The sequence below is a fragment of the Myotis brandtii genome, unplaced genomic scaffold, assembly GCF_000412655.1.
Source record: "Myotis brandtii unplaced genomic scaffold, ASM41265v1 scaffold630, whole genome shotgun sequence".
Lineage (NCBI taxonomy): Eukaryota > Metazoa > Chordata > Mammalia > Chiroptera > Vespertilionidae > Myotis > Myotis brandtii.
This window is the reverse complement of record NW_005370412.1, coordinates 3,192,723-3,209,524: the sequence shown is the minus strand read 5'-3', so window position 1 is coordinate 3,209,524 and position 16,802 is coordinate 3,192,723. Positions and strand designations below refer to the sequence as shown.

Below are 16,802 nucleotides of genomic sequence, written 5' to 3'. Positions count from 1 at the left end.
ACATGTAGTTACTGATACACTGTCATAGTTGAATTATATTCATCATATCGTTGTTCTGATACAAGTTGATCTGAACCTTCTTTTAAAAGTCACTCAACGCATCTCATCAAAAAAGATACAGATGGCAAATGTGCATATGAAAAGATACTCAAAATCATTACTCACCAGAGAAATGCAAATTAAACCCACAATCAGATACTACTCCATACCTATTAGAATGGCTATCATTAAAGAAAGCAACTGACAACAAAAAATTCTGGCAGATGAAAGTAACAAAAACTCTCATACACTGTTAGTGGGAATGTAAAATAAGACAACCACTTTGATAAAGAGTTTGGTAGTTATCAAAAGATAAACATAGAGTGGCAAACCAGTACAATCAAATCCTGACATTTTTGAACAAACAGTGATGCTGGAGCACCAGTTTCTAATCAAACACGCACACACAGAAAACCTACGTGCTATGGGTTTTGGTAGGAATGCTCCAGGAATGGCCTCGTCTTCGAAATCATGGGCTACAGAGACTGCAACAGAATTGCTTCCCAGTAACTAAGGCCTAGAGAGCAAGCTTCCGATAGAGTCAAGCTTGCCCCTTCTAACATCAACCTTAGTTATTCGTAGGATTCCACACAGATTTCTTTAAATGGACATTCTTATCTAATGATGTTATCTAGCCACCATTGAAGCTGAGAGAAGGGGGACTGCTCTATAAGGAAAGCCAAATAAATGTCTGGGTAAATTTGAAAAGAAAAAGTTAAACATACACTTAGCACATGTCCCAGAAATCCCAGTCCTAAAATTTGGAAAACAAAACAAAACATGTCTATAAAAAACTCAAACGTGAATGTTTATAGAAGATTTACTTAGAACCACCAAAATCTGAAAATAATAAAATATCCCATTAACTGATAAAGAAACAAGTGGTGGTACATCCACACAATGAAATACTATTCCGCAATAAATAAAAAAGAACTACTGGAATATGCAAAAGCATGGATGAAACTCAGAAGCATTAGGCAAAGCTGAAGAGGCCAGACTCAAAAGGCTATGTACTGTATGATTGCATTTACACTATGACAATCTTCAAAAGGCAAAATTATAGGGAAAGAAAACAGATCAGTGGTTGCCAGGTTGTGGGGTAGAAAAAGGGGATGGTTACAAAGGGGCACAAGGGAACTTTTTGGAGTTGAAATGAAAATGTTCTATGTCTTGATTGCAGTGAAGTAGTTACATGACTATATACGTTTGTCAAAACTCAGAGCGAATTTTACTATGTGCAAATTATACTCAAAAAAACCTGACTTTAAGAAAAGTCAAGCCATGTATTATTAAACATGAAAATAAATAAATGTTCAAAGTTAAGTGTCAGCCTGGGTTCCTTAGAAAAAAAAGCCTAATCAGAATGTATGCCCCAGTGCTTCCTTGCCACCCAGGGAGGCCCGGGTGAGGGGAGAATCGCAGTGAATAGTGGAAAGAGGAGAGGAACTACACGGTGTGTGTCACTGATTCTGAAGCGGTCATTGCTTCAGGGGGACACACCCTGGTTGCTGTTCACGTGGGACCTCTCCAGAGGCCATATGAAACCCACTGCATGTCGGAACAGTCCATGGGGAGGAGGAAAAGCAGCAATCTATCTCAGATTCTGGTGTCAGACCAATGTGGACTGGATTCCAGGTCTGTCACTTACTACACATTATTAGTCAGGTGTCTTAGCCTCCACAAGTCTTGGTTTCTTCATCTGTAACTGTTAATGGTGAATCACACCAGATGTTACCAGGGAAGTTAAACCTCAGTCCTTGAGTTTGGCTAAGAAAGAATTCAGAGCCAAGAACCCAAATACAAGCAAAAGTTAATTTAGAAAGTCACCGAAGTAGAAGCAAGCTATGGAAGAAGTGAGCCAGCTGAGCTGCATGCCCTCAGGAAATAAGTTACGGAGGCAAAAGAAGGGCCCTGGGAGCTGAGGAGAAAGAAAGGCAAAGCAAACACGCCTGGGGGAGAAGGGGGAAAGGTGCAGGTGTGCTCCAGAGAGAGCACACCAGGGGAAGAAAGGGGTGGGGAAGGGCACAGACATGAGAGAGAGAGAGAGAGAGAGAGAGAGAGAGAGAGAGAGAATATGCACTGGGTCCTTCATCTTAAGGGGTGCATGACCAGCGATATGCTAGGGAGCACTGGGTCCTTCATCTTAAGGGGTGCATGACCAGCGATATGCTAGGGAAGAAAAGGTCACTCTAGGGGCAAGGTCCCACCCTACAATACTTGTTTTCCCAGTTTTGCCCATTGCTAGGCACCAGGTTTTCCGCCCTGCACTCTGCTCATGTCTGTCTAACTGCCTACTCTAACATAACATGTGATAAAAATGACTTAATCCTCAGAGTTGTTATGAAGATTAAATGAGAAAATGCATGTAAAGTACTTAGCACAGTTCTTGACTCATAGTTAAGTACCTAATGTATAGGAGCTGCCATTATTATTATTATTCCTCTAAATTGTTTGCATATTGAAAGAAACAACAAGAAATAGTAAATGGCTGGTGTGTGAATGAGGTACTTGAAATTGTTAGGGAGCAGGGCCTCCAAGAGCCAGCTGGTAACAGGAAGGTCCACAGAGTGGGAAGAACTAGAAAAATCCTACAGGCACAGCCCTCATGGGAAAAGAGAAGGGTAAATGGAAACTGACAGGAGGTTAGCAATTCGATAATTAATTCATGTTTAAGAGGAGAGAGAGCATTAATGTGGGTAACCTGGCTTTCTTGCATGCCTGAGCAGCACCTAGAGCACATCAATGCAGAGAAGAGACAGTCCAAACCAGCACGTGTTTCCACTCCTGTGCTGCCCAATCGTCCTCATTCTCTATCAACAGCTATACCTGAGCCTCCGGTAAAGCAAACCTCAGTTGACAAGTCGTGTGATAAAAGCCACACGTTGGAAGGGGACTCAGAAATTTTATGGACTGGTGCTTTTCAAGTTTGAAGCCACAAAACCGTTTCTTAAAAGAAAAATATAAACAGAAAAGTAAAGACTTTTTGCACCTATTTCAGCCCCAGCACAGATGGGGTCCCAGAGCCCAGCAAGTTTAAGTCTACACCTGCCCACCCTCCAAGACCCAACTGTGGCTCTGGAAGCATAGTCTGAAAGCCACTGATATTGTCCTGCCCCTCGATTTTAGAGACGTGTTGACTGGAGGTCAGAAAGGTGAGGAGACCTCCACAAAGGTGAACACAGAAGAGGCCAAAAGCTGGAATTAGAATCCAACCAGTTTTCTGATGGCCAGTTGGGATATCTCTATTGCACTGAGTGCTGCCTTCTTGACTGACATACCAAGAAGATGAGAAAGAACCATGTTTGGGAAGAATGCCCTCCATCATGGGGAAAGCATATAACTGGAAGGCCGGTGAGCAGTGAAGTCTGGCCTGACAGCTTGGGCTCCGCTAATCTGCATATGAACAAACCATCGCCCCCATCCATGGCAGACTAGAGTTACCAAAACAGTTTTTTGAACATTAAAACAAATTAAGCCAAAGAATTCGCAGTGAATGCCTAATAGATTTGCATATGCAACGATTTTGCATATGCACGCGCACAATTACACTTTGGAGGAAGTTTAAGCCACATTAATGGGACTGTGGGGGAATGTAAAAAAAGGAATGAATAGCCAACAAAATTAACTACAGTGACTAATGGATGAATTATACTCTTATGATGCTGGGCATGATTTAGTGTTTGTTCACAGAACTCCAGCTTAGATCATCTGGTTGTACTTTAAAGTGTCTGTATTTTAAAATCAAAGGTTAAGTGCTTCCTTCTTAGCCTTGTATGTTGTGGAGTTCAGAGTTCACATCAACACGGGTAAATTATTTCCCAAAGTACCACCACGTCCCCCTGTTTGGGACACCACTGATGTAGAAAGAGCCATCAAAATTCACCGCCTGCATGGGCCTCAGAGGTCCTGCTTCTCAGGCAGCTCACTGGGCTCAGGCCGGACAACACAGAGGCCTGGGAGGAATCCTGTGACCCCCTCCCAGCCTGAGAGACCCCATTATTCCATGGAGCATGTTCACCTTTTCATTCCATAAGAGGAGGACTTATAGTATCTGGACAGAAGCTGTTTGGTAGCTTGACACAGATTACTTCCTGGCCTTATCCACACCACATTCCTTAAGAACATCTCACCTCCTCCAGCTTAAAAACCGCTCCTACGTATGGCTGGATGCGCCCTTCCTGGCAGTACTGGAGAGCCGAGGACAGGCTCCTGGAGAAGACGGGGAAGTTCCGGTCTTGGTATCGGCCCCAGTACACGCCCATGGCAGAGATATTCTTCAGGAGCAGGAGATTGGCCGGCACGGAAGCAATGGTTCCTCCAGCAAAACCCACCACCACGATCCTGCCCTCCCATGCCAGACTGAGGAAAAAAGGAGAAGGAAAAAAAATTAAAACAATGTACACTCACATCCATTAGGATAGCAACTATTTAAAAAGAATAGAAGAGAAAAGAAAAGACGTGTTGGCAAGGATGTAGAGAAACTGGAACCCTCAGGCACTGTTGGTAGAACTGCAAAATGGTGCAACTGCTATGGAAAACAGGATGGAGTTCCCTCAAAAAACTTAAAAACAGAATTTCCATATGATCCAACTATCCCACTTTCTGGTTAACTTCAAACTGCTATGGAAAACAGGATGGAGTTCCCTCAAAAAAACTTAAAAATAGAATTTCCATATGATCCAACTATCCCACTTTCTGGTCTAACTTCAAAAGAACTGAAAGCAGGTTCTCAAAGAGATATTTGCTCACCCTGTTCATAGCAGCACTGTCTGTAATAACCAAGAGGTATGAGCAACCCAAATGTCCATCAACTGATGAATGGATTAACAAAATGTGTATATACTTGACAATGGAGTATTATTCAGCCTTAAAAAGGAAGGACTTTGTCACATGCTATGACATGGATGAACCTTAAGTCAATGGAGTATTATTCAGCCTTAAAAAGGAAGGACTTTCTGTCACATGCTATGACATGGATGAACCTTAAGGACATTATGCTAAGTGAAACAAGCCAGTTACAAAAAGACAAATACTGTACGATTCTACTTATTACAGGTGTCTAAAGTAGTCAAATTCATAGACACAGAAAGGAGAATGGTGGTTGCCAAGGGCTGCGGGGAGGGAGGAATGGGAAGCTGTTGTTTAATGGGTACAGAATTTCAGATCTGCAAGATGGAAAAGTCCCAGAGGTCTATTTCACAACAATGTGAATCTACTTAACACTACTGAACTGCACGCTTAACATGGTCAATAGAGCAAATTTATGTCACGTAAATTTTTACCACAGTAAAAAACGTAGAATAAAAAACAATGTACATAAATTCATACAGACAAAAAGTAAAACAGAGGTTCCCATGGGCTTGGAAGGTGGGAAAGAGGCAGTTATTGTTTAATGGACACAGAGATTTTGTTGGGGAAGGTTACACAATGTTGTGAGCATATTCAATGCCACCGGATTGTACACCTACAAATGGTTAAAATGAAATACTAGGTTATATATATTTTACCACAATTTAAAAAAAAAAAAGAAACATGTATTAAACCTCCAGCTAGAAATTCCTCTTGACCTAACAAACTGGCAGGGGTGTGACCCATCTTGTATCACATTGGATTCTTCCGTAGGGAACTATAAATATAAGCCATAAGTGAGACAGGAGGGGGCCAGAGGAAGTAGCCAGTTTTCTAAGCAGGCCCACTTTAGAATCAAGACTGTCTGTTTAACTATGCCACTACTTTGTGGAAGGAAACTTGGTGTAAACAAATGTCATTCCGTATGCTGTACTCGGAGACAACTCAGTTTGAAGCCCTTGAACTTAGGAAGCAGGAATAAGGAGCCAGACACTTTAATGAAGCATCATTTGCTTTCCACAAAGACTTACCTTAGGACTCCTTTAAGTTATGTGCTTCTCTGGAGGGTTTTGAACAATCAACAAAAATTCAAGCAGCAAGCTTCCTGCAGCTCGTTCTGAGAAGTACCATACAGAGCATGCTAAGCAGTGAGTTATAAAAATAAAGTTTGTAAACATCTTTGATATGAAATATGTGCATGTTGATTTGGTGATTTGCTTTTCTTCTTTAGAAGGGAAATGAGAAGCTGTTGTCAAAACACTATTATCCCGAAGGCAAGCGAAGGGCGACTGCTAGCGGCTCTCTGGCCGGGCTCTCCGTTTAGTCAACACACTCCCTCCTTTGCTGCTTCTCCAAGCACCATCCTGGACACACTGCAGGGATGCTTGGGGGCTAGAGCACCAACTGGGTCCCCTCTATGGGCAAGCTGCTCTCTTTGCTTCTACTTCTACTTTAAACTGAGATAAACCACAAAACTGTGCTTGCCAGGATGACAGGAGAAATGAAACCCATGTTACAAAGCACTCCAGAGTCCTGGTTGAAAACAGAATGAGAATTGGTGTGGAGACAACCAATTCTCCAGTGATTTTTTAAAAAAATAAAACAAATCAAAGGGATACCTAGCCTGCTGGCTACTTCAAAATCCAGCAAGATCAAAAGAGTGTGCGCATTTAACATCTGAACAATGATCTCCTCAAGAATTACCCGCACCGTGGACATAAAGTGGTTAGTGGGGGCCGGCACAGCTGAATTGAACACATGTATAATTTCTAAAGCATTTGATGTTGCCAACTAGAGAGTCTGCACTCGTTTCTTGGATATTTTCCAGTGGGATATTTTGTTGTTGCTATATTTAAGCATTTCCTGATTTTCCCCTCCACTTCTAGTTCTTTCCACGCCCCCACTCAGCTGTTCTCATTGGTGCCAGTGCCTGCAGGAGAAGTCAGCAGCGAAGACGGAAGAGAAGCAAGGCCAGGTGGTGGTGGAGTCCGGAAAGGTCCCTCAGAGCCCCAGGTCGAACCCACTCTGGAAAGACCCCTCCACGCACCTGCGGAGAGCGTCCAGGAAGATGTCTCCCCCCACGGTGTCGATGACCACGTTCACCCCGCCACTGCCCACCAGCTTCCTCACTGCCTCCTTCAGGCTGCCCTGACTGTAGTTCACGCTGGACTGTGCGCCCCTCTGCATGGCCAGCTGGCACTTCTCGTCACTTCCGGCGGCAGCTATTACCTGCATAAAGGACACAAAGCTGCTGAGTTTCAGAATATGTACCAAGAGGGGCTCATGCCATCCAATCAACCTGCCACCAAAGGGTGCTAATCAAGGAAACCCATGGGACCTTGCTGACCTAGCATCAGCCTCAATCCAACGCATCAGCCCCAGCACACAGCACCATCGCACTGGACCCTCCATGCCCCACCATGGGACCCACACTTCCAGGAATCCTGGACCCCCCGTGGGTCTAGCCAGGAGATGTTCAGGAGACAATCGGTAAGTTCCTCCAAATGCAAATTAAAACCACCATTTACTAAGCATCTCCTATGAGGCAAGTAGTAAGGACACAAACTAAATACCAAGCTACAGCAAATGAGAAAGGCTTTTCAGACAGTAAAACAAAATTTAATGGGAAGATCTGGACAGATACTAATCAGCTTCATTACCTACGGCAAATTACTTAGTAAGAACTAACACTTACATAGTACTTACTATGTGCCAGGCACTATTCTTAATTAGAGAGAGAGAGTTATATAGAGTATAACTCAATATATTAATAGCCCAGTGATATACACACTACTATTATCCCCATTTTAGAGATAAAGAAACTGAGGCAAAAGAACTTAAGTCACTTGCCCAAAGTCACCCAGCTAATGGGAGGCAGAACTGGAAACCAAGCCCAGGTAATCCTTCTCCAAAGTTCAGGCTTTAACTTCTCTCTATACTGCCTGCCTACTTCTCTAAGCATCAGTTACCTCATTCACATATTCATCTTTATTTTAAGAATTCAGTGGAATACTACTGTACGTAAAGCACTTGCAAAACTTGGATAAATTGAATCTATTGTTACACATAGGCAATCACTTATTCTATTTAAACCTCATAAGAGTATCACGAGGAGGTATAAATACTTCCATTCTATTAGATAGAGACGTAAAACCAGAGAAGTTATTAACTCAGGATCTTCCAGGTAGTAGGTGGTAAAAAAAAACGTATTCAAACCCATTGCTGCCTGACTCCAAAGCCCATGCTTTTCCACTCCATCATGCCTAAGGCGTGACAAAGATGGCACCAATGGCTGCGGGGCATACCGTGAGGAGGTCTAGGGTTTGGAAGTCTCCAGAAAAGTTTCAAACACTCAGGCATTGCCTGGAGGTGCCTTATCACTGGGCAGCACCCACCAGCGCACTTGGGCCCCAAGGTGACTTTCAAAAACATCAGTGGCCTTAAAAGACTCCAAACTCACCCATAACAATGTGAAAGGAAAGCTTCCCTCAAATAGGAGCAGGTCAGGGAGGGCTGTCAGCACACAGTGCCACAGTGGGCAACACCTGACCAGGTCAGGCACCTGGTTCCAATCCCAGGATTCTCACTAGGTCCTGGGGAGACCTGCCGTGAATCAATCTCCCTCTTGGTGCCTCACTTTCTTTATCTGTGAAATAGGGATAATAAACACTTTACATCGCCCATCGCCCAGAGGTGTTGTGAGGATCAAGGGTTAGAGAACAGTGGTGGAGGCACTGTGAAAGCCATATGAAATGCTGTGAATGGAAGATGTTATCAAAAGGACCTGTTCCAAGTAGAGAGCATGATGACATTATATTTATTTTTGTTTGCTTTTGCCTAAAACCATTATTGCTGCTTAGATCAATATCTGAATTGAAGTAAACCTCTCTACTAACCTCCTGTCACTACTCAAAACAAATGGTACCATTTCATCCGTACGTGTTAAATAGTCACAGGTTCTAGACAATTAGACTAAGTGTGGTTTCCCTGCTAAGAGAGGTGCTAAAAGCCCTTGTTTTTGACATGAAATGTGTTAATATCCACAAGGAGCCTCCTGGTATCTAAGATTGCTTTCAGAACTCACATGTCCTTCCCAAAGGAATTTCATGTGAGAAGGAGAGATGCCACCTGCCGAAATTCCAGACCAATCCAATTATCTCCAAGCCTGTAGATTCCTGGCACCTTCTGGATACTCCAATTGCATGCTCCATGGGAACTTCACACTCAACAACATCCAAAACTGAACCTGACATGTCCTCCTGTGCTCTCAATCCCAAGAAATGGCAAATCCACAAATTAACCTAGTTTGCTCCTTCCCATTCAATGTCTAATAATAACAGGATCCCTTTTCAAGAGAGTCTTACTGACATGCCATCACCTCTAACAGGCACAATGCATGTGTAATTTCAATATCCCCACAACAACCCTACAAGGGAAGCATTACCAATGAGGAAACTGAAGTAATTACGCTACAGGCAGAGCTAGAATTTGAACCTAGGTGAAGCTAACTTCTAAGTCCTTGTGCCTTCAACTATATTAGAATGCTCTCCAGGGACCAAATTTTCAATTTTCTTCCAATTTAGTACATCTCGATTCATCACCTCCACTGCCCTGGTTCAAGTAGCATCACCTCAGGCTGGGATTGCTCCAAGAGTCTGCCCTACCACCTACGAACCACCCCTGACCTTACCCCATCCCTCATTCCCACTGCTACCACAGTGAACTCTGGAAATTCGAAGATGATCATGTCACTTCTCTACTTAACACCCTCATGTGCTTCCCATAACTGTTCAAATTCTCCAGCACCTCCTGATCTTATTCTGCCCACCTCTACAGAGTCATTTTCCACCATTCTCCAGATCCTCTGCCCCACAGATGCTGTTTGCAAGTCCCTGAATGCATCATGTTAGTTCCTCTTCCTCTGTCTTCTAATAGGTCCTCCCACCACTAAAATGCCCTTCACTTCACTTCCTCATCTATTCAACTGCTACCAGTCCTTCAAAAACTCAGTTTCAATGTCCACCATCTTCAAAAATCCTTCCTTCTTTGATATCCACTTTCTTTCATTTGTTAAGTCATTCATTCAAAAAATAGTTACTGAGTGCCTACTGTGGTCTAGGCACCATGCCAGGCACTGGAACGACAATAATGAACCAGACACTGTCCCTGCCTTCATGAGGATTTCAGTCCAGTGGGAAAGATAAATTCATCTAATAATGACGCAAGTAAAAGATTAAGCATATACTGAGATGTACAAGGTGTGTACTATGAATGAGAAGTATAAGATGCCATGAGGCCATATACAAATAGTGAAGGGAGGGAATTAATATCTCCTGAGGGACAAAGGATACTTCCCTAAAAAGTAGCATCTGAGTTTGAAGTGTGAGGTGTGGGGGTGGGAGGGGAAGTTCAGAGCATCACAGCTGAAGCGAATTGGACCTTGCAGGTCCCAGTTACTGGAAGGGTCAGTGATGTACTCCTAGGACCCCTCACTCATCCACAGGCAAACAGGTGACAAGGCTCTGCTCTAGGTGACTTGCATCCCCAGTGCCTTGCATGTGGTTTTTGCTAAATCAATGAAAACCATATTTTGTGGTACAATTTGTTTAAGTGGAGACTCTACCACACAAATACCTTGGCCTGGAGAACATTTGTTGCCACGTCTATCACTGCAAGGCCTGTGGCTCCAGCTGCTGCCGTCACTAGAACAGTTTCTCTGTGCCAAGAGAGAGACGAACGCTACTTCAGAAACCAGAAAGCATCCGGCAATATGATCTCACGAACATTTTGAAACCAGGACATTTTAAAGCAACAAGAGAACTTTGAGACCATTTCATTCAACCCTTTATGTGCATGCCTTCTCCAGCCTTTAGGGCTGGGTGGTACTACTGTGGTCCAGTTTTCAAAACTTCCTGGGAGAAATATTCCTTAATATCTCTAGGTAGCCCCTTCCTTCGAGCAACCACTCAATTTCTGCTCCAGAAATTCTGTCCCAAATCATTCTCATACTAAACACTGCTGAATTTTAGGAGGTGGTGATCACATAATGGCCATGGGTCAACTAATCCCATCTCTCTGGGGCTCCCTGAAAAGAGCAGAAGGCAATAGGTAAACCCAGGTAAAGTGGGGGACTTCAGCACCTCTGAGTTTAAAATATCCCAGTTAAACCCACCCAACCAAGCCTCTCGGAAACAAATACCACAGGCCTCCACTAAAACCAGAGGGAAGAACGTTTAAATAAACCAACTCCCTAAACATGAAGGTTTTCTAGAAGGTGATATCCAGGGTGGTCAGGTCTGAGAGGGATATTTCTCCAAATTCATACTGGCCAAGTTCGCAATCTACCATTCCCTCTCAGAAAAAAAGGATTTTCCCACCATCACCAAACCCCAATCTCCAGTCACTACTTTCTTTGGCCTTTCCTTAAGCAGACTGAACGTGAGCTAAAGGTCAGGCACGGGAGAGGAAGGGGCAAGGCCTTGGGCACTTCTAATATCAGAGAAGGGTCCCAGCCAGCTCTCTGTTGTCTGCACAGTCCTTACCCAGGCTGGGTACATGCCCGATGCTCCAGGGCCATAATAGCAGTACCATAAGACACGGGCAGGACAGCAGCTTCCCGGAGCGGCACCCTGTCTGGAATCCGCCACAGTGCCTGTAAAAGAGATAACAGTGACTTAGTGATTCCATACGTACCTGTTCCTAAAGGCTGCTCAGTCAATACTATGATTTGATTAAGTGACTGATTTGCAAAGGGAAACACCTGTCAGGAACAAAGCCTAGTAGAAGTCAAAACCAAGCAACCTGTGGCCAAGTTCAAGACCTGGGTGCATCTGTTTTCAAAAATCCTAAAGTTGCACCTGCTCAGGAAGGAACCAACAAACTTATGGAGAATGCAACACTGACCACGCTACTATATAATGGGTGAACTGGATGTTAGGTATATTTTACCTCAATAAAACTGAGGGGGAAAATATGTCCTCTTCTCCACTAGCGGGCACCATTCACATCCTGCACAACCAGATCTGGCCAACCTGCCTGGCTCCATTCCCAGGGCCATCTCTTTCACAAGCTCCCGTGGGAAAGAAACCCATTACATCCGGCTTAACTACCTTAACTGTGGTCCAATTGAAAAGCCAGCCAGTTGCTTCCAGGGCTCAGAAAACAAAATGTTTCTTCATTAAACCACTCCATGCCGGGGTTCTTGTCCCAGCATCAAGAAGGGTTCAGGAATCTGGAGAAGGCTGTGCGTAGATTAATAAAGAGGAGTCCAGAGACGAAATATTATTTTGAAAGGCATTTGGGGGTCAGAGGAGCCTAGTTTAAAGGAAACTAGGATCTAAGATCTAAGGTCTTAGGTTCTCAGGTCTTAAAGTCTAAGGTCTCCTCGTCCCAGGACCCCATGCTTTTTATTAACACAATTTGTCCTGAGGTGAGGCAGAGATATACACTTCAAAGGGTCAGGGTTTCGTACAGAGTCCATTGACAGAATGGGGGAATTAGCCTATGGCTGTTCAGGTGTTTGGCCAGTAGGAGGCAATAACATGTAGATTAAGATGCCCTTTAGCTGTCTGGCAGCCACAATCAATTTAATGTATCCTATTCAGGTTTGGGGAAATGCCATCAGCCATTCCCAGATGCAGCCCTGCTGAACATGCTGGAATTGGTCTCCAGCAACTCCACACAAAGTTCTGTGCAAGGGCTATCACACCAATATAGAAAAGGGATTAAGCATTTGAAAGAAAGAAGAGCTTGACTGAAAAACAAGATATGAGCAAAAAAATACAAAGAAAAAGGGGTGGAGTAGAGGGGGTGAGGATAGGTAAAAATTAAAGGAAGGAAATTTTTAAAAATACCTAAACATTGTACTGAGAGATAGGGATACCTTCTGGTCAGTGATACATTCTTCAGCCATACTGTTAAAGCCACTCACGCCAATAACTCGATCTCCCTGAAGGGAAAATATCTGTAAGGTAGGTTCAGATGCACCTTTCTTTCTGATTCCTTATGACCCCCCAGGTTTGCCCTAACTATCTATTTAGAGTTAATGTTTAGTAAATAATTCAGCCTTTTTCTCAATATCCCTACCAGGATGCCAAGCCAATCTGAGCATATTTTGGACAATGATATGGGTATCAATTAGAATATAAATATAGATATGAGTTAGAATACCAGTGTTAATTTTTTTCACAAGAAGCTGAAACTTGATAATTTCCTATCCTCTGAGCCACGAAAGACCTTTTGTTGGTAACGAAAGTTTAATAAAGCAAGGCACTTCTACTGCCTTCCTTCCCCCAATTCAGAATTCGTTTCTTCCCCCCCATCTCAGTTTCCTTTTGGTGTCTTCTGACAAAGACCAGGAGACATAAGACCCTTTGGCTACAAATGAGTTGGCATGTTTCTCACAGCTACGTACACATCAATTCTCTAAATTTCATCACATTTACCTCTTTAACTGTGCTGACATCTGTGCCTGTCTCCAATACTGTCCCAGAAAACTCCATTCCTGAAACAAATTGTTTTGAGATTAGGTTAATCTGTAAAGCCCAGCACCACGGAGGTCAGAAGATCCTGATCCACAAGCTTTCTGGAACTGAGAGGTTTAAGTGCCTCCCCTCACCTACCCAGGGAGGAGGGGGAAGAGTGTTGTACCCAAATCACAGGAAAGTGAACTTAAGATTTTTCACGATAACAACCTGAAAAGCTATAGCAGCCCCATTCTTACCTGGACACAAATGAAAATTTCAAGAATGAGTGAAAGCACGGAGGTACACAAGTACTTTTACAGGCACACAAAGACTTTTGACCTAGATCACTGGGGGCTTGGGCTTCTATAGCACCCCAATTACGATGTTCATCATACTGGATGCCAGTCTCCTCTGCTGGACTGTGAAGTCCTCAAGGATATGAACCATATTTATTCATACAGTACTTGGTTCAAATGGATAAACTAGTGTTGTCTGCCCTTTCCTCTTCCACCTCCAAAATTTCTGAATTTAATGATCATACATTTCCCACTTGAGCTGCGAGAGGACTAACTCAGCTGAGTATGACATGACAGCTGCCCCCATCCAGTATTTCAGCAAGTAAAAACAGAGGGAAATGGTTCCAACTGTTGAGACACAACCAAACACCCTGAGGCCAAAACACAGCAACTATTTTGCAATTACTATATCCTTAACAGTACATTTCTGTACAGAATATACATGCACCATATACATGCTGAACTATACTTATACCTGTTAAAATAAATTTCAACAACAAAAATCAATCATGTGTCCGAATTTTCAGAATTTAAATGTAATCAGATCGGGCATAGTGAAAATCAGAGAAGACAATGTGCTACTAGAAATGTATAAACTCTTTTCCTTCTTTCTGATCCTTTGATATCGGGTTTCTTTGGGAATGTGTTTGTAAAGAATAAATGTTTTGCCCTAGCTGGTTTGGCTCAGTGGATACAGCGTCAGCCTGTGAACCAGAGGGTCCTGGGTTCGATTCAGTCAAGGGCATGTGTCTGGTTGTGGGCTCGATCCCCAGTGGGGGGCATGCAGGAGGCAGCCAATCAATGGTTCTCTCTCATCATTGATGTTTCTAATTCTCTCTCCCTCTCCCTTCCTCTCTGAAATCAATAAAAATATATTTTTCAAAAAAGAATAGAGTTTTAGCTGCAACCAATCAATGGTTCTCTCTCATCATTGATGTTTCTAATTCTCTCTCCCTCTCCCTTCCTCTCTGAAATCAATAAAAATATATTTTTTTAAAAAGAATAGAGTTTTAGCTGCAAAAAAAACAAAGAACAAAAACAAAATTGAGGCAATGTTAAGGAATAAAAGAAAATGACTAGGACCAATGATGACTGGGATCAGAATTCTGATGGACAGAATGATATGTGAGCATTCATTTGTTCATTCATTTTAAAAATATTTATTGAGCATCTACTATGAGTCAGTTATAATGCTAAACTGAGAGATATAAGGGTAAAATAGTTCTAGAAATTTCCCACAATCTAGTGCTTCTAATTAGTGGTGAGGTTGACATGTCTGAGATGTCACTGACAGTGGGTGGAGTCATAGATGAAGCGCATGGTTCTGAAAACGGTGTCTTCTCTCCCTGCAGCAGTCCCTTGGCCCCTCCACACTCACCAGGTGTGAAAGGAAGATGGGGCCTTTCCTGATACTGACCACGGCAAACCAAAATATCAGCAAAGTTAACTCCACAGAAATGGACATCAACTCTGACCTGTAAAGGAAACAGAGCAGTACATATCCGTGGAGACAGTAACTGAATTATAGCAAAATATTTACTGAATACCTACTATATGCCAGGTACTGAACTAAGTTGCTATGCACAATCAATGTGAAATCAATGTGGACAATTTCCCTGCCTTCATGGAGCAAAAAGTAGGGTAGAGAAGACAAATATTCAACCAAATAATTGTGAGTATTTATGTGTTAAATTACAACTTCCACACAAAATGTTAAAAATAGAAATATGTGATGCTATGAAGGCATATGACGGGGAGACTTAACCTTTTGGGCGAGTCAGGAGAAATCCTTAAGAAAGTAACCCTTGAACTAAGAACAGCCAAGAGTTAACTATGCAAAATAAGAGAGAATCCTGGCACTGCCAAAAGCAATGTCATGTGCAAAGGCACTGTGGTGGGGACAAAAGAAAAACCAGCAAGCCTAGAGCACAAATAGGAGAGAGATATGGGGTTAGAGAGCAGGGCCCACACCATCCAAGGGTTTATAGGCTGTCTTGATCACCCTAGTCTTCAAGGTAGGAATAATGGGAAGACATTAAAGGATTTTAAGCAGGAGAGTAACATGATCAACTGTCTTGGGAATCAGGAATCATACTGGAGGCTAGTGCTAGATCACCAGCTTATGTTTTAGGACAGCACTGAAGCTGAGGTAGGCCTGCAGCAGTGTAGCCAGCAGTTTCTTTAGACCGGGGGCGGGAAAACTTTTTTTCTGCCAAGGGCCACTTGGATATTTATAACATCGTTCGCTTAATATAATTCGCTTTAATATAAATTTATGTTGCTGGAAAAAAAAGCTCCTATATTTATTGAATTTTGAGTCCTGCCTGCAGTTGCCTAAATTGCTTACATATGCAGCACACACATGACCTCAAGCCACTCCACCTTGACTCACGGATGATTGGAGAATTAATGTCTTTCAGCACCCGAGTCCCAGGAAGCTGAGTGGCTGCCATCACGTGCTCACCCAAATAATCCAGCAGGTCCCTGTTAGTGGCACATTTCTCCCTCTCACAAGGGGTCCCCCACACTGAGGCTCACTGCCTGCTGCACCCAGTCAGAAGTGCTCATTCTCCATGCCAGCTGACATTGTGTCACCAGAGTGATCAACCTCAAGTGACTTCCACATTTCACTGGAAATGCCCACAACCCTAAACCCCACACCACTGCAGTACAGCCGAGGCGGGCACAAGGCACATATTTCAGTGGAAATACTGTACGTTGCTGGTGTAGGGGAGGAGGTAGGGCAGATAATTAGATGCTGACACCCAAGAGAAAGCAACGGATGGGGTCCATTTATCTGTGTTAAATCCATAACTTGCAGGTGGTTATGCAAAATGGTGTGCTAATCAGAATCCTCTGTTTCTAAGGCAACAGCTGTGGGGCGTTCTGAAAGCGGCCTCCACTTGTGTTTGGGGAGAACAATCTTCCTTGGACCTTTTGGGGAACCCTGAATGGGCCCACGGAGCCCACCACGAAGTTGCCCCCTGGCTCAGCGATTGGGAGCTCAGTCCAGGGTGGAACCTCCGGTGGGTGTGTGGGGGCCGCGGGGAAAGTGAAAGGGCGTCAAGAGGTCCCGGGGACAGGCCAGTCACCCTACCTCGTGAGGCCCGACAGGGCGGGGGGCGACCTCCTCAATGGCCAGGGGCTGCTTCAA

At 43.5% G+C, this 16,802-nt stretch overlaps 1 protein-coding gene across 1 annotated transcript in view; it reads right to left on the bottom strand.

The window, feature by feature from the left end:
- Positions 1-1,449: 1,449 nt before the first annotated feature.
- Positions 1,450-16,802, bottom strand: part of LOC102260570 (quinone oxidoreductase-like protein 2) — a 16,607-nt gene continuing 1,254 nt past the window's right edge. Inside the window, exons 2-10 of the mRNA XM_005880275.2 lie at positions 16,746-16,796; positions 15,027-15,123; positions 13,332-13,390; positions 12,770-12,835; positions 11,430-11,539; positions 10,522-10,603; positions 6,935-7,116; positions 4,170-4,398; positions 1,450-1,744 (exon numbers count right to left, since the gene is read on the bottom strand). Of these exons, the coding sequence (XP_005880337.2) occupies positions 1,697-1,744; positions 4,170-4,398; positions 6,935-7,116; positions 10,522-10,603; positions 11,430-11,539; positions 12,770-12,835; positions 13,332-13,390; positions 15,027-15,123; positions 16,746-16,796 (924 nt within the window). The 3' untranslated portion in view covers positions 1,450-1,696. The remainder of the gene's footprint in view (positions 1,745-4,169; positions 4,399-6,934; positions 7,117-10,521; positions 10,604-11,429; positions 11,540-12,769; positions 12,836-13,331; positions 13,391-15,026; positions 15,124-16,745; positions 16,797-16,802) is intronic.